Source organism: Artemia sp. Qi Xiang Cuo, unplaced genomic scaffold (assembly GCF_049724085.1).
Source record: "Artemia sp. Qi Xiang Cuo unplaced genomic scaffold, ASM4972408v1 HiC_scaffold_2955, whole genome shotgun sequence".
Classification (NCBI taxonomy): Eukaryota; Metazoa; Arthropoda; class Branchiopoda; order Anostraca; family Artemiidae; genus Artemia; species Artemia sp. Qi Xiang Cuo.
In genome coordinates this window covers 544,428-567,573 of record NW_028300809.1, presented here as the reverse complement: position 1 = coordinate 567,573, position 23,146 = coordinate 544,428, and the positions used below count along the sequence as shown (strand labels likewise).

The following is a 23,146-nucleotide window of genomic DNA, read 5'->3' as shown; positions in this document are numbered from 1 at the left end:
TTATTCGTTTTTTATTGGCATACTTATTATTTTCTCTGAGTGGTGAAAATAATAATACATCCATATCCTTTCCTAAACAACAGTTTTAATCTTGTTAAAATTTTTACAAGAATATATTAATCTATTAAGTATCCCAACCTTGCAAAATTTCCAATAGGTATTTTCTCTACATCCATGCGCAGATACAGAAATTATAATGGGAATGGGGGCCAACGTAACTCGTGCTCCCCATCGGTGTTCCTTGAAAAACCACCCCTATAATAAGTGCTGCCTTTTACCTTCTTGCAGGAAGGCACGTGTAACTAATAACACCTCTTCGATCCATCCCAGCCCACATCCCAAAAGTAAGAAAACCAACCTGGTATCGAATGAGTACTTGAGCCGAAGACTTCTTGTGTTTAATTGCGAGTTGAACTAGTTTGGGGTCTTCCATAAGTTTTGGATCATCAGGTTTTGCCCATGGCCGGTCTGGGGATCCAAGTGGGCTATAAGCAGTCACAGATATCCCTCGTTCCTTACAAAACCTAATTAGTGTTTTCTGGTTCAGATAGGGGTGACATTCAATCTAGAAAATGACAAAGGCTATTTAACCTCATAGAACCCAAATTTTGGATAATAACCAACAGCCTAACAGCAAGACCTCACCACCAATCAACATGCTTCCAACCAACAGCCCGACTAAAATTATAAGTTAATAAAAAAAAGTAAAATAAAAACATAGTAAAATAAACAAAATACAAATAGGCCTACAGTATGACTACAAATGAAACATTTATAAACTAAAAATAAAATAGCATAAAAATGAATTAAAATAAATAAAATGCAAATTTATGCGATTAAAATTTATGTAAAAAAAACTTCACATTGTATCACGCAAAAACTAAATACGAAAAACCTTAGCTTTGCTGAAATTAGGTGAGACAAATTTCTTCATTCAAAGCTGAATAATACTCTGTATTCAAATAAAAGTTCGATATCCAAAAGGGATTAAGAAAAACCCCTGTTCAAGACAGGATAAACTCGTATGGAAGGAGGGGGTTTTGGAATGCAATTCAAAAATAAATTTTTCAAGAAATCATGAAAAAATTTATAGAGAGAGGCTTAATGTAGTTATTCAGGCTCTATAATTATAGCTGCACAATGAAAACTATTCATACGGAGTCCTAAATTTAGCTCTGTATTTCAGATCTGCTCTTTCAGCTCTGCATACGGAATGTATTTCAGTTTTTTTTTCCGTAGGAATAAGTTTATTTTTAAGTCCTTTTAGGAAAAAACTCTCAAATGAAAAGAGCAATTAAATTGCATACAAAATTAAACAAAATACACCCCCCCCTCCAAAAAAAACAATCAATCTTATTGAAAATCTCTTTATTATATACATTATATCAGAGGACCCTACCGTAGAGGTTTCAAGCTCCCATCTTCCAAATGTTGAATTTTGCTTTTTTTTCAGAAGAAACATCGTTGATGCATGTTTATTTGTTTTGTTGTTTCCCAAAGGTGATTGTATTAAACTGAAGGGAGGGACAAAATTGGATAATTGGGAGGGAGCTCATTTTAAAAGTAAATTTAAAGCTCTTTTTTAATTGACCATACACATTGGAGCAGGGAAAAATCTTGTTTTGTTGAAAATTTAGAGCATAAAACTACGACTTTACCCCGAAGAGGATGAATTTGCAATCAATTTAAAATTCTGAAAACCTAATTGATTTAAAAGTATGTAAAGTATTCCAGTTGTAAAGTATTCCAGTTGTAAAAGAAGTTATGCCACTGGTTGGCAGCACTGTATTCAACCAAGTTGATTCGCTTTATTTGTAATGAAATTAGGCTATGTTTGGCGATCTGTAATTGCGTATCAGCTATAGCGAGGGGGGGGGGATGAGTCATGGTTTAGGTGGGGGTCGGGTAGATTCCTAAAAAAATTAATTTTAATGAACAAGCTGCTTACTCTTCATGAGGCTTCAGATAAATGTTGAAAGAGGTAGGGGGGAGTAGGAATTAATTAAATTGTTTCTCTATACAGGTTAAACGTTACATTCCGATTCCTACCAGCACAGAGGTGGAAAATGCAAGGCAGGTCATTATCAGCCAAGCCAGAAAATTTCTTTGGGGTGGAAAATACTGCAAGGAACTTAGTTTTCAGCAATTTTAAATGGTGTTATTTTCTTTTTCTATTTATATGAAGTATCTCAATGTATTTAATTAAATATATATAATGTATTTATCGGTAAGAAAATCCTGTTGCAGGGATTGTGATGACTTCAGTTTTGTAGAAGATCAAAATTCTTACAGAAATTTTCATCCATACAAACAATACTACTCCTTTTTAACGAACCGAAATTCTTTTTTAGTATAATTTACAAGGACTTTTTACCAAAATTACTATCATCGCCAAATTTTTAAGTATATTCAAATTTATCCAATATTTAAATTGAAAAATTATAACGTAGGACGGTACTAATACACGTACAATTATTGATTCACACATTTTAAAAGCAATTAACCAGGGATTTAAGGGACAGGTACCTCAAATTATATCTTGGTTTGGCCTGGGAACGATTTGGAAAACAATTAGAAATTAAATATAAAAAAAGATATTTTCAACTGAAAGCAAGGAACAGATTTGAAATCAATTTGAACAGATTATTATTTATATGAAGGCGGCTGTCTCCCCCTTGGCTCCTTAATCTTTACTCTGAAGTTTGGCTTTTTCCAATTTTTTCAGAAAATTTGCAATTGGAAAGATAAGATTTTTCAAAGCAATAAATAAACTTTTGTTTAATGAGCAAGGTCTTGATAAGGGGACAGTTCCCCTTATGTACAAAGTAATTCATATTTGTTTCTAGATTTAAACTTGATCCTTACTTTAGTTGAAATCCCTTTTCTATTTGTTTAATTACATTTCATGAAAGTGTAAAGTCTTATGAATGCAGTACTTTTGGAAAAGAAGAAAAAACTATCAATATTTCAATGATCTCTGTTCGCATTTTGATGGGTGATCAAACAGTTTGTGGTAACGAATTGTTATTACGGAGCAACCTAGCTCAATAGTAACCAAAACTATACAAAACTGAATTTTGATACCAATTGATATATCAAAAGAATTGGCTTATTATGCTGATTCCAAATATATAAGCTTCATTATGTTTAGTTTTCCCCATCAAAAGCTTCAAGCCTGAGAAAATTTGTCTGATTTTCGAAAAAGAGGGAAAGACCCCCTCGAAGTCATATAATTTTGATGAAAATTACACCATCAGATTCAGCGTATCAAAAAATCCTACTGTAGAGGTTTTAAGTTCCAATCTACAAAAATCTGCCAGAGGAAAGATTCCGGATGCGTGTGTATATGTTGTTTTTTTTTTCCAGGGGTAATCGTATCGATCCAGTGGGCATAGACTGTCGAGAGAGGGCTCATTCTATCGAAAATGAATGGCCATAGTGCCCTTTTTAAGTGACAAAAATAATTGGAGGGCAACTAGGCCCCAACCTACTCTATTTTTTTCCCACAATCGGCCGATTAAAATTTTGAGATAGCTTTTTTCTTTAGCATAGTTGAAAGGCCCAAAAATTATGTCTTTGGAGATAAAAAGACCTCCTACAGCCCCTGGGGATAGGTTTTTAAGTTATAAAATTTACCCATTGTTTTATTTATTATTGGGAGTATGTACAAATTTTTCGGATGGGGAGTGAAGGAACAATTTTCTGCTGGAAGGATTTTACACGGAGAGAATTTTCCATGGAGAGGGAAGTTTCCAGGGGTTGAACTTTCGAGGGGAAATTTTACACTTGGTGAATTTGCCTGAATTCCTAAACGAAATGTCTTTGTATGTCTTACTTTTTTTTACCGATTCAATTTTAGGCATGGAGATGTTATGGGTAATTGTCCGGGGTAAATTTTCGCCAGGATTGAATTGCCCAGAGGATATTTGTGAGGGAAGGGGGATTTTACCGTGGAGGTGGAGCTAGGTATCCTGGCGTTATTAAAAACAAAGATCGGAAATTAAAAAAAAACAAGATTTTTTAACTGAAAGTAAGAAGCAACCTGAAAATTTAAAACGAAAGAAATTATTATGTATATGAGGGGTTTGCCCCCTCCTCAACCCCTCATTCTTTACGGTAAAGTTTAAATTTTGTGCTAATTCTTTAAAAACAAACTCCTGAAACACAAGGGTTATTTAATTAGAATAATAAGTTGCTTTTTTTAAAGTACCAAAAAACTGTAGCGTTAAAAATGAGGTGTTGAGGAGGGGGGCAAAACCCCTCATATACATAATAGTTTTTTTCGTTTTAAGTTCTAATGTTGCTCCTTGCTCTCAGTCGAAAAAACTTTTTTTTATTTAATGTAGCTTAGAGACAAACAGTTTTCTAAAGGTAATGAAAAAAGTATGCCAAATAAAGTAAAGGTATATAAAAATCGAAAAAGTAGTTAATTAAAAAACTTACACAAAACAATAGCCTACTTACAAAAACTAAGATATAAACTCCCAGCATTCTGTTGAGCAATTCCGAAGCGTTGGACAGATATTTTTTAACAATATTGACATTTTTGAACTTGGTTATCAAACATCAAAATATTTAATGCCTTTAGACTCAATTGTTTGGAAAAAGTAACGCGTAGTCAGAGTAGTTTGTTCAAAGTAAAACATTAAAACTGAGATTAAGAAAATAAAATAAAAATTTTTAATTAGATATTTTTAATTTAATTTTGAATACCAAAAACCCGTATATTTGACACCTTCATACTTCATAACTGTAAAAAATTAGATCTTTTTCTAAGCGACAACTAGATAAATACAATCACTCCTGGAAAAATAGATAAAGGATAATAAAAACAAAAACGTATCCGTCCAGGGGGAAAAACAAAATTCCCAGTATTCTGTTCAGGAGAAATATTTTTAATTATAGTGGCTTCATATATCAGCTCATGGGTACTCTGGCTATGCAAGCAAAAGTTAACGGCAATTTTTTTTTTACCGAAATTGCCCCTTATTAAGTTGTTTCCCTTGTGTTTTCTTTAATTATATGAACTTTCTTGTGTACTAATAACTGCACTAATTACTAATAAACAAAAACATATTTAGGATCGCCATAAATAACTGATTCTTTGATTTAGTGTTATCAATAGTTTGGACTTTACACTTTAGCTATTGAGTCAAAATCTATTGGCAGGCAGTCAACGATGGGGCAGTACAAATTTTTTCCATGGGTTTTCCATATTCTGTCTTTTTTCTTTTGGTTTCCTTATAATTACTTTACAGTCCTAAATTTCCAGGGGGACTGGCCCCCTATCCCCCCCCCCGCCTGTCCGCGCCCATGCGCAGCGTACCATTTTTACAAAATAATCTGTTGTTTTCCGATACTAGTGTAGGCTGCACAGTATTTCATAATAAATTGCAAATCAAACAAGAAATCAGCTCGTTAGTAGCACAATATAAACTAAGCTTCGGAGTGCATCATGTAAAACAGTGAAAAAAAAATTAATTATAAATATAATTTAAATGATGTAAGAAAAGGAAATTTTCAGTTTTATATCAAATAAGAAATAGGGGGTGAAAACACGCACCAAACCAAAGACAAAGAAAAATAATTTAAACAAAATAATTTATATAATTTATTAAAATCAATTATTAATAATTAAAGTAGTTCAAATAAATTTAAATAAAAGCAAAAAACATCACCTCTCATAACCTGGAACAACATCAAAACTTTTGTATTTATTTATTCCTTTCACTGAACATGAGTTTCGATAGCCAAGCATCTTAAATATATGTAACAAGTTAATTTACAGTTCCCTTCCAAATACTTTCACCTGCTTTGGGTTCGAATAGAATTATTAAATAACTTTATATGTTGTTAGATAATACTTGCAGCATACTATGATATATTCCAGATTTTATAGCTATAGCCTATAACCAGCTGAAGAATCTAGCAGTTAAAAATTTTTACCTGATTATTTACTGGTTTAATGGTGGCTACATCAAGTACTCTTTGAATCTGTTCTGAATTGAAATTAGAAACGCCAATAGACCTCACAAGTCCCTTTTTAACCAGCTCCTCCATTGCGTTCCATGTATCAACATAATCTATTGATGAGTACAATGTTTTTCCATTTTCATCTGCAGGGTGCAATCCATTATTTTCCTGAAAGAATCAAAAACAATTAGCATTAAAGCAGTATGTTATATGAGCAGAAATAGGAAGCAGGAACCATGAATATGGAGTAGGGTCAATTCGCAAAACTTTTTAGGACAATGTATTTTTCAAAATCAATGGGGGGTACCCAAACTTTGTTTTTCAAAACCTAAGGAGAGGGGGAAAATGGTCCAGGGGACCCCCCTGCTACTCCAAGCTGATACCACTGAGTATATGTATATGCGGCCACTAGCGTTATATTTCCCAATCTGTAAAAATTTGTATTACCGCATAATATAAATGTAATTATAATTCTGATACATACCTTAATAAGTGTCACTATAATGACGGAAAACTATCATTAGTCTACAATATGTACACTAAGTTTACATTTGGCCCAGTTACCTATATTTTAATTGAATACATTTTTTTAAACTTATATAAAGATCGACGTTAAAGTTTAAAATGAGCAAATATTATCCTGTAGATCTAGGTTATGTCCCCCTCCTAATCCATGCTCATTACACCAACTACTTAAAGCATTCTTGAATGTCGAAAAAATGGATATTGCACTATAAGTACTTACTTAGACTTAGTTCCTTCCACGCTGTCTGGCGCATAAAGCGACAACGGTGCCTCTCCACGACGACTTCTGAAGAGCTTAACCAGAGATTTTCCAAAGATGTCCTCGCCAAAGTAGCCTCTTTCTCTAGAGATCGGCCAAGCGTCGTTCTCTGTCGTCCACGTCTTCTAATGCCGGGGGGGGCAACATAAGTTATCTTGGGGGATCCTGCCATTGCCCATATGGACCATATGACCCCAATATTGCCATCTATTACTTAGGATTTTTTTTTAATATTAGTGGTTGTTCCGTTCTTTCACGTATGGCGGCGTTCGTAATCCTTTCGGACCAGTGGATCCCCAGGATGCACTGAAGACAGTTATTTTCGAAACATTGTATTGGCTTCTGAAGCTGTTTCGTCATTGCCCGTGTCTCGCATCCATACGTTAGTACAGAGAAAACATTGCTATTTAGGAGTCGGAGTTTGAGCTTTAGAGAGTACGCAGTGTTTTCCCAAACTATTCTTAATTTGGTAAAAGCACTGCCTGTGCAAGTAATGCGTGAAGTAATTTCATGCTCGAGACTTCCGTCAGATTTGATGAGGCTTCCCAGATACTTAAATTCTGTAATCTCAACTAGCTCATCTTAACCAACATTCAGTGGCCGGGCCGGGGTTTTATTTACGTTGTTACGCATAACCTTCGTCTTTTAGTACTAATTTACAATCCAACTCACCCAACTTTGTTCGAGACCTCAGTGATGTTCTGTTGGAGGTCTTCTCTTAGATGAGAGATGAGTTCAATGTCATCAGCAAAATCCCCGTCAAAGACAGTACGCCTCTCATTCAACTGTATTCCTGCAGCAAAATGACAGGATCGAAGTAGATAGTCAGTGAAAATCGTGAAGAGCATAGGAGAGAGGATACAACCTTGTCATACACCAGAATCGATCTGGAACCATTCCATCAGGCCTCTATCGTCAGTTCGTACGGCGGCTAGCTGGTCATTGTATAAAGCAACAATAATACTAATAATCTTTTCTGGGAGTCCAAAATATCGTAGTATTCTCCATAGTGATTCTCTATCTACAGAATCGAAAGCCTTTTAGAAATCAATAAACGCTATTGATATTTCAGTTTGCCACTCGTTCGATTCTTCAATTAGAATTATTTACTATTATAAGATCTACCTGACCGAAAACCGTGTTGCTCATCTCTCAGGGTCTCGTCTTTGCCGTTTCCGGTCGCTTTGCTGTTTATCAGGTTGCATAGTACGGTTTTCACTTCCAGTAGGCTAATGGGTTCAACGTTGATTCCAAGATCAAAGAGCGGGACACCGGGCGGAGGCTCCATGGAATTTACAAAGGGAAGAAAATTTAGTACTTCGTTGAAGTATTCTCTCCGCCTGTTATCAATATCTTCTGTTCTCGTAAGTAGTTCGTCAGTCTTAATTTCAACAGCGCATGTCGGCTTTCGGAAGTCACCAGTGATCTCTTTGGTTGCTTGATACACCGTTCTACTGTCACCTTTGCTGGCAGCCGCCTCAGCTTTGGCTGCTTTTGTCTCCAAAAAGCAACATCTGTCATTCCCTTTGGACCGCTTTAAAGCTTTGTGGATTTGTTTGTATTGGGTCTTAGGTTGGTCTTTTCTGTGAGGGATGGCGTTACTAACACAGCCGTCTAGCTGGATCTTTATTTCCTCTTTCCATGCAGTATATGGAGAATCAAAATCGAGGCCGTTTGCTTTAAATCTTAGAGAGAAAGTGCATGTAAAATCCTCAAAGTTCTTATTTTAAATTCTCTCCAGTAGAGTTGGTTAAATTTGATCTTGTTCTAGGTCCACTAATTTATATACACCCCAAGTCTGATACAGCACAATTAGAAGATGCAACCATTTAAAAAGCCCAATTTTAGAAACTTTGTTAACGGCCGAGGACGTTTTGTTAGATTCTAGAGGAATTGTCTAAGGACTGTGTTAGGTACCCGTATAACTGACCCAATGTCAAACAACACGTTGTACGAAAAACGCACTTCGTTTTCTAGGTTATAATGAAAGAACGGTTAAAATAAAGAATGAGAGATTGCCATTAAATTGTGCTTTTTCTTCTGAAAAAGCCATTCCAAAGAAAATTGTGATTCAAATTACTGAATAAAACTTGCTTCTTTTTTTGTATTATGTTTTTTACTTCTTTTCTCTGTTGCATGAGTTTCCATGAGCAATCGCTGATCCACTGTTCACTCTTCTTTTTCGCGTAGCCAACCGACTCTTCAGCGGCTCTCCTTACACGCTCCACAATTAAATTGCATTTGAAGTTTCTACGACAACGCCTTCTATAAAAATCTTATATGCCCCCAGGGCATAACTTAAAACCCTTGCCCTGAGGGTTGTGGGATCCTCCTCAAAAATATATTTTCAATCTGGATATCAACTACACTGAACCAAAATGGCTATCTCAAAATTTTGATGGGATGTGTTTGGAGGAATGATAGGCGTAGGGGGGGGGGCAGTTGCCCTCCAATCACTTTAGACTATTAAAAAGGGCACTATCCCTTTGAATTTTCAATTGAATGAGCCTTTTTTGAAGTTTCTATGACAACGCCTTCAATAAAAAACTTTATGCCCCCAGGGCATAACTTAAAACCTTTGCCCTGAGGGTTGTAGGGGATTGTCCTCCTCAAAAACATGTTTTCTATCTAAAAATCAAGTACGCTGAACAAAATGTCTATCTCAAAATTTTGACTGGATGTGTTTGGGGGAATGATGGGCTTGGAGGGGGGGGCTAGTTGCCCTCCAATCACTTTCGACTATTAAAAATGGGCACTATCCCTTTGAATTTCCACTCGAATGAGCCTTTTTTGAAGTTTATACGACAATGCCTTCTATAAAAACCTTACATGCCCCCAGGGCATAACTTAAAACCTTTGCCCTGAAGGTTCTGGGGGAGTGTCCTCCTCAAAAACATATTTTCTATCTGGAAATCAACTACAATGAACGAAATGGCTATCTCGAAATTTTGATTGGATATGTTTGGGGGAATGATGGCCGTGGGGGGGGGGGCTGGTTGCCCTCTAATCACTTCTGACTATTAAAAAGGGCACTAGTCCTTTGAATTTCCAATTGAATGTGCCTGTTTTGAAGTTTCTACGACAACGCCTTCTATAAAAACCTTATATGCCCCCAGGGCATAACTTAAAACTCTTGCCCTGAGAGTTGTGGGGGAGTGTCCTGCTAAAAAACATATTTTTTATCTGGAAATCAAATCCACTGAACAAAATGGCTGTCTCAAAAGTTTGATTGGATGTGTTTGAGGAAATGAATGGCGTGGGGGGGGGGGCCAGTTCCCCTCCAATAACTTTCGACTATTAAAAAGGGCACTAGCCCTTTAATTTCCAATCGAATGAGCCTGTTTTGAAGTTTCTACGACAACGCCTTCTATAAAAATCTTATATGCCCCCATGCCATAACTTAAAACCCTTGCCCTGAGGGTGGTGGGGGATTGTCCTCCTCAAAATATATTTTCAATCTGGATATCAACTACACTGAACAAAAATGGCTATCACAAACTTGTGATTGGATGTGTTTGGAGGAATGCTAGGCGTAGGGGGGGGGGCTAGTGGCCCTCCAATCACTTTTGACTATTAAAAAGGGCATTATTGCTTTGAATTTTCAATTGAATGAGCCTTTTTTGAAGTTTCTACGACAACGCCTTCAATAAAAACTGTATATGCCCCCAGGCCATAAATTAAAACCTTTGCCCTGAGGGTTGTAGGGGATTGTCCTCCTCAAAAACATGTTTTCTATCTAAAAATCAAGTACGCTGAACAAAATGTCTATCTCAAAATTTTGACTGGATGTGTTGGGGGGACTGATGGGCTGGGAGGGGGGGGGGCTAGTTGCCCTCCAATCACTTTAGACTATTAAAAATGGGCACTATCCCTTTGAATTTCCACTCGAATGAGCCTTTTTTGAAGTTTATAAGACAATGTCTTCTATAAAAACCTTATATGCCCCCAGGGCATAACTTAAAACCTTTGCCCTGAAGGTTCTGGGGGAGTATCCTCCTCAAAAGTATGTTTTCTATCAGGAAATCAACTACGCTGAACAAAATGGCTATCTCAAAATTTTGATTGGATGTGTTTAGGGGAATGAAGGGCGTGGGGGGGGCTAGGGACCCTCCAATCATTTTCGACTATTACAAAGGGCACTAGCCCTTAAATTTGCAATCGAATGAGTATGTTTATGAAGTTTCTACGACAACGCCTTCTATTAAAACCTTAAATGCCCACAGGGCATAACTTAAAACCCTTGCCCTGAGGGTTTTGGGGGAGTGTTCTCCTCAAAAATATATTTTCTATCCGGAAATCAACTACGCTGAACAAAATGGCTATCTAAAATTTTGATTGGATGTGTTTGGGGAAATGATGGGCGTGGGGGGAGGGGGCTAACTACACTTCAATCCCTTTCGACTATTAAAAAGGGCACTAGCTCTTTAATTTCCAATCAAATGAGCCTGTTTTGAAGTTTTTACGACAACGCCTTCTATAAAAACCTTATATGCCCCCAGGGCATAACTTAAAACCCTTGCCCTGAGGGTTGTGGCGGAGCATCCTCCTCAAAAATATATTTTCTAGCCTCAACAAAATGGCTATCTCAAAAGTTTGATTGGATGTGTTTGAGGAAATGAATGGCGTGGGGGGGCTAGTTCCCCTCCAATAACTTTCGACTATTAAAAAGGGCACTAGCCCTTTAATTTCCAATCGAATGAGACTGTTTTGAAGTTTATACGACAACGACTTCTATAAAAATCTTATATGCCCCCAGGGCATAACTTAAAACCCTTGCCCTGAGGGGTGTGGGGGAGTTGCCTCTTCAAGAATATATTTTCTATCTGTAAATCAACTACGATGAACAAAATGGCTATCAGCAAAGTTTGATGGGCGGTGTTTGGGGGAATGATGGGCGTGGCAGGGGGGCTAGTTACCCTCCAATCATTTTCGACTATTACAAAGGGCACTAGTTCTTTAATTTGCAATCGAATGAGTCTGTTTTGAAGTTTCTACGACAACGCCTTCTATAAAAAACCTTATTTGCCCCCAGGGCATAACTTAAAACCCTTGCCCTGAGGGTTGTGGGGGAGCATCCTCCTCAAAAATATATTTTCTATCTGAAAATCAACTACGCTGAACAAAATGGCTATCTCAAAATTTTGATTGGATGTGTTTGGGGAGATAATGGGCGTGGGGGGGGGGCGAGGTGCTCTCCAATCAACTTTGACTATTAAAAAGGGTACTATATTTTTTAATTTACAATCGAATGAGCATTTTTTTAATTGTCTAAGGCAACGCCTTCTATAATAGCCTTATAAGCCCCCAGGGCATAACTTAAAACTCTTACCCTGAGGGTTTTGGGGGAGTATCTTCCTCAAAAACGAATTTTCTATCTGGAAATCAACTACGCTGAACAAACTTGCTATCTGAAATTTTTGATTGGATGTGTTTGGGGGATGGTGGGGCGTGGGCGGGGGGGCTAGTTACCCTCCAATCATTTTCGACTATTACAAAGGGCACTAGTTCTTTAATTTGCAATCGAAAGAGTCTGTTTTGAAGTTTCCACGACAACGCCTTCTATAAAAACCTTATATTCCCAGAGGACATAACTTAAAACCGTTGCCCTGAGGGTTGTGGGGGAGTGTCCTCCTCAAAAATATATTTTCTATCTGAAAATCAACTACGCTGAACAAAATGACTATCTGAAAATTTTGTTGGGTTGTGTGGGGGGAATGGAGGGGGGGGGGGGGGCGGGGGGCTAGCTACACTCCAATCACTTTCGACTATTAAAAAGGGCACTAGCTCTTTAATTTCCAATCAAATGAGCCTGTTTTGAAGTTTTTACGACAACGCCTTCTATAAAAACCTTATATGCCCCCAGGGCATAACTTAAAACCCTTGCCCTGAGGGTTTTGGGGGAGCATCCTCCTCAAAAATATATTTTCTATCTGAAAATCAACTACGCTGAACAAAATAGCTATCTCAAAATTTTGATTGGATGTGTTTGGGGAGATAATGGGCGTGGGGGGGGGGGGGAGGCTAGGCGCCCTCCAATAACTTTCGAATATTAAAAAGGGCACTAGCTTTTTGAATTTCCAATCTAATGAGCCGTTATTGAATTCTCTAAGACACCACATTCTATAAAAACCCTATATTCCCCCAGGGCATAACATGAAACGCTTGCCCTTAGGGTTGTGGAGGAGTTGCCTCCTAAAATATATATTTTATATCTGGAAACAAACTACGCTGAGCAAAATAGCTGTCTAAAAATTTTTATTGGATGTGTTTGGGGGAATGATGGGCGTGGGGGGGTGGGGGGTTGGAGGGGCTAGTTACACTCCAATCACTTTTGACTATTAAAAAGGGCACTAGTCCTTTAATTTCCAATTGATTGATCCTGTTCTGAAGTTTCTGCGACAACGCCTTTTATAAAAAACCTTATATGCCCCCAGGGCATAACTTAAAACCCTTGCCCTGGGGGCTGTGGGGGAGTGTCCTCCTCAAAATATATTTTCTATCTGGAAATCAACTACGCTGAACAAAATGGCTATCTCAAAATTTTGATTAGATGTGTTTGGGGGAATGATGGGCATGGGGGGGTCTAGTTGCCCTCCAATCATTTTTGACTATTAAAAAGGGCACTAGAACTCTCGATTTCCAATCGAATGAGCCCCCTTTGAAGTTTCTAAGACGATCCCTCCCGTATGAAGTTCCTCTGGGAATACAAATAAATAAATAATAATAATAAAACATTGGAGCCGTATGGCCTTTACTATAGGCAACGCTACAGCGTTGCCTCTGATTGTTCACACTTACAATTTCTACACCCAGATGAAATTCTCCCTTCTTCCCTCCTTCCCCCTGACAAAACCACATCTACCCCCTTATAAAATGTCCTTTAGGGATGGGGTTCAAGTCCTGGTGTCCTGGTGATTATTTGGTTTGTGACAGGGGTGTGTGGCGTGACTCCGTAAACTCAGCCAGTATTTTTAGATCTAAATGGGTACCTAGAAAAATCTTGGGAAGCCAGGAAGTGTTTCATAATTATCCCTGACTTAAGTACTGTGATTAAAACGAACAGAAGTTATTACGTATATGAGGTGGGTCCCCCTCGTCAGTAGGCTACCTCGCTCTTTACGCTAAAGTTTGAATCTTGTTCCAATTTTTTAAGAATGACTCCTGAATCCAAAGGCCGTTTAATTAGAATAAATAGCTCTCTTAAAAGTACTAAAAAAAACTTTAGCGTAAAGAGCAAGGTACCAACGAAGGGAGACCGCCTCATATACGTAATAATTTATGTTTTTTTAAAATTTAAATGATGCTCCTTACTTTCAGTTTAAAAAAAATTGTTTTTTTGTATTTAATTTCTGATTTTTTTTTTTTTTAATAATACTGGGAAATCCGGCTCCCTCTCCATGAATAATTCTCTTTCCCATTGCAAAATTCCTCCAAGGAAAGATTCTCCCACGTAACCCCCGACCACCCACAAGAAAAATACCCCCTGAAAACGTATGTATACTTCCCAATAACCAATACAATGGGCAAATTTAATAAATTGCAACCCTTCCCCCGGGGACTTTGAGGGGTTAACTCATCCTCAAAGACATAGTTATTACGTTTTTCAACTATGATGAACAAAATTTTTATATCTAAAAATTTTGATCGGGTGACTTTGGGGAAAATGAGCGTGGGAGGCGGGCTAGATGCCCTCCAATATTTTGGTCAAGTAAAAAGGGCACTAGACCTTTTGATTTCCGATCAAAATGAGCCCTCTCCCTATATTTTGCTATCGCTGGTTCGGTTTTATCACTCCTTTAGAAAAAAAAAAAAAAAAAAAAAAAAAAAAAAACCCAAATGTGATATTTATTATGAAAAAAAAAAAAAATTTCCACATTTTTTTACATATAAGCTTGAACATTCTGAAGTAGGGTCCTCTGGCATTCTTAAACTGATGGAATGATTTCCATTAAGATCACTTGATATTTTCGGGGTGCTTATCCCCTTTTTCAAAAATTCGGCAAGTTTTCTCAGGCTCATAACATCTGATGGGTACCATTAAATTTGATGAATTCTACATATTTTGAATCAGCATCAAAAATCGATTCTTTTGATGTATCTATTGTTATCAAGACTGTATCTTACAGTTTCGGTTAATATTGAGCCTCATCGCTCCTTACTTTTTTTCGCTTTTTTTTGTTCTTTACCACGAACTGTTTGAAACGGAGATCAGTGCCACCGGTTTCGACTGCTTTTTATCTGTTTTTTATGCTGAAGGAGTGGGAGCCAAGAATATAGACAATCCATGTGGATTTGGTAATACAGCCTTCGGCTTAAATTTAAGCGAAATTACTTTGTCTTTAAGTTTTTATTTCTTCACTCAGCATGAAAAACCGCCATTAGTTAAAAATTTTAATACTTAATTTGCTGGACATCGGGCCTTCAAACTGTAACCAAAAAAATTAGTTTTACCTTAAATGCCATTGGCCAGTGAATTAGATACAAATCTAAATAACCAACATTAAGATCTTCAATAGATTTCTTGCAAGTAGGAGCTACTAAATCAGCTTGATGAAATGTATTCCAAAGCTGAAACGAACAAAAATACTCATTAGGCAAGACCTCTTGTCAATTTTACTGTACCAATTACTTATCATTTATTAATTGTCATAAATGACACTCTGATATATTTTAATTGTGTTATACATAATACCCCAATATTAATATTATAGTGCATTTATTTTGTTTATGCATTAAAAAAGTTTATATATTAAAACATTTGTTTTTTTATACTTGTATTTATTATGCCTAATTTATTAATTTTTATAAATACTACAATTTTTATACGTAAAGCCGCATATCTTGCAAGAGCAACTAAATCAACTTGTTTGGAATGTATCCCGAAGGGAAAAAAACCTAATTGGACTAAACCTAAAGTATATTAATTAGTTATTATTTATCCATAATGAAAACAATCTGATACTATATTTATTATGTTGCTACGTAACTGGCTATGTTTATAACCTTAAGATGAATCCACTTTGCAGGATACCAGTTTATTTTTGCCATGCTACCTTAGTTAGGGCGTGCGATCGACAAGACTTAGTAGAAAGGGCAAGACCAGGGCTGCCACCGTCCGGAATTAATCTCGGTTTTCCGGAATTTTTTTGCGGTCCGGGATTTTCGGGATTTTTTGTAAAAAAAACGGGATTTTTTACTAAAAACCAGGATTTTTCGATTAAAAAGAGATTTTTAACACTTTTGGCTGATATTCTACTATTTTTTTCTGTACGGTATCAGAAATATTCTCTGTTTTTGTTTGTCCCCTCTGTATTTGCGCCATTACACTGGGGCAACGATTTTTTCGTTCGGGATTTGACTTTGAAAATTCGATTCCAATGTAGCGACGAGCGGCAAATTCAAAGCAAAAACATTTGCTAGAGTTTTTGACATCATTTTATGAGTCTCGAATGTATTCTGAAATCTAGGGCAGCGGAAGCGATAAATACCATCGGAAAACTTGTTATGCTCAGTAGAGCTCAGTTCCAGTGTCTTTTTATTTGAGTGTTTTGCAGATGAAACTTCGGGAAAAATTAGTTTTACAAAGTCATGACCATATGATCTGCCAGCATTGTGTGATTTCCTTAGGTTGTAGCAAGTTTTTCAATATACGTAGTCGTACGTTTTTGCCGTTTAAAGAATGTACATCAATTGGTTGAAAAGATCGCTATCAGCGTATTCCCCAGATTGTTCTAATATTTTTAGACACTTTCATGCACATGATATTCCACTCCGTATTAAAGTTCCAAACTTTGAAGATCGCAGATGAGTATCCAGATAAACGAGAAAAAATTGAAAATGTTTATATGGATTATGTTCTTTAAGAAGACTTAATATTTATGCTTGTGCTAACCGAGCTTAGTTTGATTTACTGAAGCTCATTTTCGACATATTACCTTTAAATTAGGTGTTGTTTTCTTAGACCACACTGCCTTTCTAAGACGAACCAATAAACTTTCAAATGGGGAAAAATCCATTTATTTAGACAGTGAAAAAACAGGTACAAAAGTCCAGAGATTTCGGTCTTTTGTACCTGTCCAGAAATATCTGGACTTTTGTACCTGTTTTTTCACTGTCAAAATAAATGGATTTTTCCCCATTTGAAAGTTTATTAGTTCGACTGAAGCTCATTAGTCCAGTTTCTTAGGGCTGTTATTTGAGCTGTAATTACCGAAATTATTACTGAACCGTACCAATAAATATTTGAGAAACAAGTCATTTTTTAGTTGGTTGCTTTACTTAGCGCTTTTTACTAATAGCTCAGTAGTAACAGTTTTTCTGACTGTTGCTTTACAGTTTTCTCTTCAAACACCCAAAGGCCGAGTTTAATACCAAGATAGTTGGATTCTAAGTACCCAGATACGGGAAAAGGGGGTCTGTTTATCTTCCAGATTCTTTCGTGTGAAAGCAGCAAATTCCTTTTTTTATACAATTAAGAATCCGTGGACTGAATGTTTGAATGATATCGTTTGGATTTTTCTCAAATTTTAGTACGCTCAGAATCCAGGTTTTCTGAGTAGTGATAAAAGGCAACTTTTACTGCTTGCCAAGCCATATTGAATATTAGCGCGTCCAGACTATCCATTTTTTAGAAAAATGGGGCAGAAATCTGGGAATGTAGACAGGTCTTCCGTCCCATTTTTCCGTTTTCTGGGCAGGAATAATCAGAGGGTAAAAAAATGGAAAAATGGGACGGAAGTGGTAGCGCGGGCAACTTTTCTGGGAAAAATGCCAGAAGAAGAAGATGATTAGACACAATAAGTGATAGATAAAAATAGTTGTCTAAGATGGTTTTGAATAGAAAAAAGTTAGATTGTCTAACTGAGGCTTTAAATTGGCTTTCTATTAGTTTTGGCTCAGAACAACAGATTTGATGAGGATAGCTGATAAATTTGTACAGATATAAAAAAAACACCAAGTTTTTGAAAAAAACACCTAGGGTGGACGAATATTCCTTTTTCCAGATTTCCGTCCCATTATTCCAGAAAACAGTTAGTCTGGACGCGCTATATGGCTGCGAAGCGTGGCTTCAATTCTTGGGCGGGAAATTCAAATAACGATGAAACGTGGATGCGTCGACACGTTTTCTCGGAACTTTGGGAAATTGTGTTGGCCTAAAATGTTTGTCGTACTTCCTACTAATCCACCAGAATGTTTCACGTCGAAATAATACTAGGATAATTGACAATCAGTTGTTAGTTACAACTAGAAACCACGTTTCACCATACTTCGAATTACGCACCTTTTTTTTACGTCATCACTGTGCAGCTCTATGTTGTATAACCTAAAAAACCGTGTTCCGGGATTTCTTTCGAAATTTGCGGATTTTTTTGAAGAAAAATCGGGGTTTTATTTTCTTAGCTGGTGGCAACTCTTGGCAAGACTAAGGTAGGGAGAGAGAGAGTGAGAGAGAGAGAGAGAGTGAGATTGAGAGAGAGAGAGGGAGAGAGAGAGAGAGAGAGAGAGAGAGAGAGAGAGAGAGAGAGAGAGACATAAAGAGAGAGAGAGAGAGCAGACCTCGCATACACTCTAGCAGACCTCTTATAATCACCTAGCTTTCTCGCCTGATATCCATGGATAACATTTCTTGATTCTATTGTTTAAGGTTCTATCTCAAAGACGGCCCTTCTCGGTTTTTATTATTGTTGATCTGCTAATGTTTTGCTACGTTTAAAGATTTTGTTTTTATTGGGGAAATCAGACTGCAACTTGTATTCACGTTTTGTGTGAGGTATGAGGGGGTCTCCACTTAACCTAGTCTTAGCTAATAAAGAGAAATTGCCTTAGAATTAAAACAGCCTTAGAAAAAACAATTATTGGCTCAACAATTTAGGAGTAAAAAATCGATTTTACAAACGATTTTTATAATATAAAAATAATAAGAAATATTAATAGGAAAAGAGGGAAAAAGAAAAATATCGAAGAAAGCAAAAAAATGTTTACTATAAATCTTTTACAGTATGTCTATTTTTACAAAGAAAACATTTTTTTTCATAGAGGGAAAATTTGAGATACCTTGCTAACAACATAAAGTTCTTCTCTTTTCACAGTTCCGTCAGCAATTTTGGCTTTGATGGCAGCACCCACTTCTTTTTCATTTTCATATACCATTGCACAATCAATGTGGCGATAACCAACTTCAATAGCGTTTTTCACAGCCTGTTCTACCTCACCTGGAGTAGACTGGAAATAAAAAAGGCAAAAATTTGCATTATTATCAGAAAATAGTTCTTAGTTAATTCATAGCAAGATAGCCAAGGGTGGGCACGCTTAACTTGAAATTCTTTTCCCCTTTGAGGGCGGGGGTTAGGTTCCTGGCGTTGCTGGTTATTTTGTAGGGAAGGAGAGGGGAGAGTGAGTGGCGTGATTCTGTAAACTCAGCCAGAGCCTTCCCAGCTCTAAATGGGTACCTGGAAAGAAATCTGGGGAAGGTAAACAGGAAGAGTGTGGTAAAGCACAGGATGGCTGAAGAGCTGAAGGGCCTCCACCCTCATTCCACTTCCCGGATCAAGGGTCACGAGACGGAGATCATTACCGCTGGTAGGGACTGTAAAGTCCAATGCCGTGTTCTTTATCTTTTTTTGCCATTGGGGGATATAGCAATTATACGATTCTTCACATTCCTTTTAAAGCAATAAATCTTACGCTCTTATATTTGAAATTCATGTATTATGTATTATGTCATGTATCATGTATTATGTTTTATGTATTTACTGTCTTGATTATTCTTTTCTTCATAATCTTTCTTTTTATTTCACTTTTAAATTATTCCCCTTATTTTCATCTTCACAGCTCCAAACTTTCAATTTATATTTATTTGAAATAATTACAATGGATTATAAATATATTAATACCCAATGAATTAGATTAATCTTTATTTTGAAATTTCTTTTCAGTTTTCTAATTTTTGTCTTAGTTTTTAGATGTAACATTAACTCTAGAGTGATTAGTATGTTTGCTAAAACGTCAAATCTACATACAAGACAGCTTCTAAAATCCCAAGAAGGTTTCAGGAGAGACATATGTCCAAGATATTTAATGCTACTACTTCTGCTCCTACCACTACTGCTGCTTCAACTGCAAACTCATTTGAGCGTTAAACCGTCCAGAGCTAAAGAACTGACGAATCACTCACATTCCATCATACTATTTCTAAGGCTTCTGCTGTTACCACTCCCAATTCGTCCCTACATGTTTTAATTTATTTTCATATTTACCATCTGTGCTTAACAATTGTGTTCTCATTTGTGTCTGATGGACTCCCATGTCGAAACAAGTGCATGGTCAGACATACAAGCTTGGACACGGAACTCTTGCTGAATCTGATTGTTAACGCCACAAACATGTGAACGCCACATAAGACAACCATGAGCACGAATGAACTCATCTACAGTAAGTAATCTGAAATCCTAGGCATAATTTAAGTCTGATTGCATATTACAAGATGTGTGTACCCTCCGCATATATTCCCGATTGAGGTATACCCTCCAGAGATAATCTCCACTACATACATTCAACGATGAAACGAGCCCGATTTTTGTCCTTGACACTTTCACCAATTCAAAATAGACGAAGCATGTCACTTCGAACCGTATATGTATTTTGCTCATATTATTTACTGTGATATCGCGTTTCCTTTAATTTTAACATTCATCATTTTATGTCTGAGAAATATTTTTTAAATGCTTTTAAGGTTCGTTCCTTTTTTAGGATTTTAATCAGAATTTGTGATAGTCTTTTGAAATTAATACTATCTTATCTAAGTCGAGAACTAACTTTTCACAAGTAACTGAGTTGGAGAAGTTTAGCAAAATAATCGAATTACATGTTTTGATTGAGGGACTTTTGCTAGACTTTATGATTATTTCAAATAGTTGCTTTGTCTTTTTTTAATTCTTTTTCCGTTTTTTGAAACACTCTTCCATAACTCCGTTTTTCAAATACTCTAAACAAAATCTTCTGTCCAAATAAAATTAAATTGTAAGGACAACATGGTAGACCCAGACACCAGCTTGGTAGCAGTTATGGAGGGGGGGGGAGTTAATGAAAGCTGCTAAGATATTAATTCTTTAGAAAAACACGTTAATGTGAATTTTTTAGGCCTGGTATTTGGCAGTCCCCCATTCTACTTAAAAATGAAAAGGTTCTGAGTATGCCTATGTTTACATAAAAGGATGCCAATTTGGATATTCTTAAGAATTCCATACAATATATTAGAAAAAAAAGTAAATCTAAAGAACATGTGCTAAATTAATGGAAGGAAAGAATATTATTCAAAAAGACAACGGAATAAATTGCCCAGGGTAAACAATTAGCTGTCAACTCTATAGAGGGTGGGTGTTGCTGGAATAGCCCATACGAAATATAAAATAAAAGTGAAATTGAAGCTAAAACTGCTTGTTTTCTTAACGGAAGAGTGTTTGTCAAAAATACTCTGGGTTACTTTGTCAATGGTAATTAGCCTAGCTGTTATCCTTTTAAAACGTTTATCGCACTAGCTAAACCAGTGTATCATTTTTACACGTTACTTCTCATCCTAAGCCCAGAACTTGACTTTTTGAAAATAAATAATTAATCCAAATATATATAAATAACAAACAACCGATGATTCTTGGATATCTTATGTTATCCTAGAAAAAAGTTGGCGACGAAGAAAAAAAAAAAACACAGAAAGAAAATCAAAAGCTAAAAATTCTGCCTAGCTGTGTATTTTTTTTGGTTAAGTGTATATTATTATATTATTAAAAATCAGTTATAATAATAATAATTTTTTAAATGAATAATTTTAAATTTATTATAAATAAATTTTAATTATGATTTAATTATACAATTTAACTATAATAACAATATTTTTAAATAAATATTTTTAAATTTATTATAAATAAATTCAATATTTTCTTTTATTATATATTAATATTATAAGTAATGTAATAATATATTACATTTCACCGAAACAGAGTTAGCCCTTGACATCCTAAAACCATATGAATACAAAACAAGTAAAAATAATGGTGATTCAATGTTAATTTATACCCAGTTTTAAAAAATATCAAGCTTATTACAGACTTACACAAACTTAAATTGTCAAAACAACTGTTATTATAAAATGCGGTTGAAGAACAATCCAATATCCAAGTAAGTCCGTATAATTTTTATAGTAGAAAAAATCAAACAAAATATATCAAATATAGGGAGTGGGAAGGAGTTTTGGCAAATTTTGGAAAAACAGAAATTGCTTACGTCATATTCCTTATTTTCTGGTTACTATTAAAAATTACTGCGCTTTTTTTATGTTTTTGGTCCTCAAAAGAAGGAGGGGAGGAGTAACTTTTTGCCTTTAGGTACCTATGTAATATTCAAAATTCTTTCACCTTCCAAGTCCCAAGTCCTAAAATAGGCACATCATAACCATTAATTTTGATAGTTGGTATACGTTGAGCCATTTTCTTCAGTATTCAGATTTCAGTAGAAAACAAGCAAGTTGGATTAACTTAACGAAATTACTGTGCCGAAGTCTTTGCAAGATTTGAAATTAATCTCAAATACTGTATGTAGGCTATATATACAGTCTACGTTTATACTTACAGATGATAAGAAGAAATTGTGAAAGTTTTTATTCTGAAGTAGCACAAGTTTGCAAATTAGGCAAATATCAATAATATATGCAGAGTCAAAATAAACAAAAGTTGCTTCGCGTATTTGCATCATTTTTCTAGGTGAAGCTAATTCTGTATCAAATAATTCAAGTGACGAAGCCATTGGGGTCATTCTGGAGGCGATAAGCTACACAAACTAAGTGTCACAGGAGAGTAGAAAAGATATGCTTTATATTTCGTGACATAATTTGTTAATATAAATAGACTATTGCTAGGCGCATAAACATATAAATCAATATTCAGCATCTCGCCTCCCCAAGTGCCGATATTTTTAAAGTTTTCACAATAAATCCTTATAATTTCCAAATTATTAGCTTATTTTTAAAGTTCCTCAATCAATATTCTTTATAATTTTCACAATAATATCTAATTTTTTGTAATTTTTCTAATTTATCCCCGCCCACCCCAACGAAGAATAAGTTCATGTGTACAAGCTATGTAAAGCCCAATTTTAACATTCAATTCTAGTACAATATTATTTAGACGACAAATTTACTTGTCAAGATAGGTAGTCTTAGTACTGGCACAGTTTCTTTTTCTTCATTAATTAAATGATGTTTTTCATTCTTAAAAAAACAAAAAATTATTTTCAAAGCAAAGTTAGGAGACATATTAAAACATAACACAAGCATCAATGACGTCATATAATAATTCTAATTTCAAGCTAACAGATATAACTATAAACATAAAGCGA

The 23,146-nt window shown here is 35.8% G+C and overlaps 1 protein-coding gene across 1 annotated transcript in view; it reads right to left on the bottom strand.

Moving 5' to 3' along the window:
- LOC148938356 (aldo-keto reductase 1B-like) overlaps window positions 1–22,308 on the bottom strand; it is a 30,810-nt gene extending 8,502 nt beyond the window's left edge. The window contains exons 1-5 of the mRNA XM_089107856.1: window positions 22,168–22,308; window positions 18,812–18,979; window positions 15,209–15,325; window positions 5,947–6,141; window positions 359–565 (exon numbers count right to left, since the gene is read on the bottom strand). Coding sequence (XP_088963982.1) covers window positions 359–565; window positions 5,947–6,141; window positions 15,209–15,325; window positions 18,812–18,979; window positions 22,168–22,239 — 759 coding nt within the window. The 5' untranslated portion in view covers window positions 22,240–22,308. The remainder of the gene's footprint in view (window positions 1–358; window positions 566–5,946; window positions 6,142–15,208; window positions 15,326–18,811; window positions 18,980–22,167) is intronic.
- Between the last annotated feature and the right edge of the window lie 838 nt (window positions 22,309–23,146).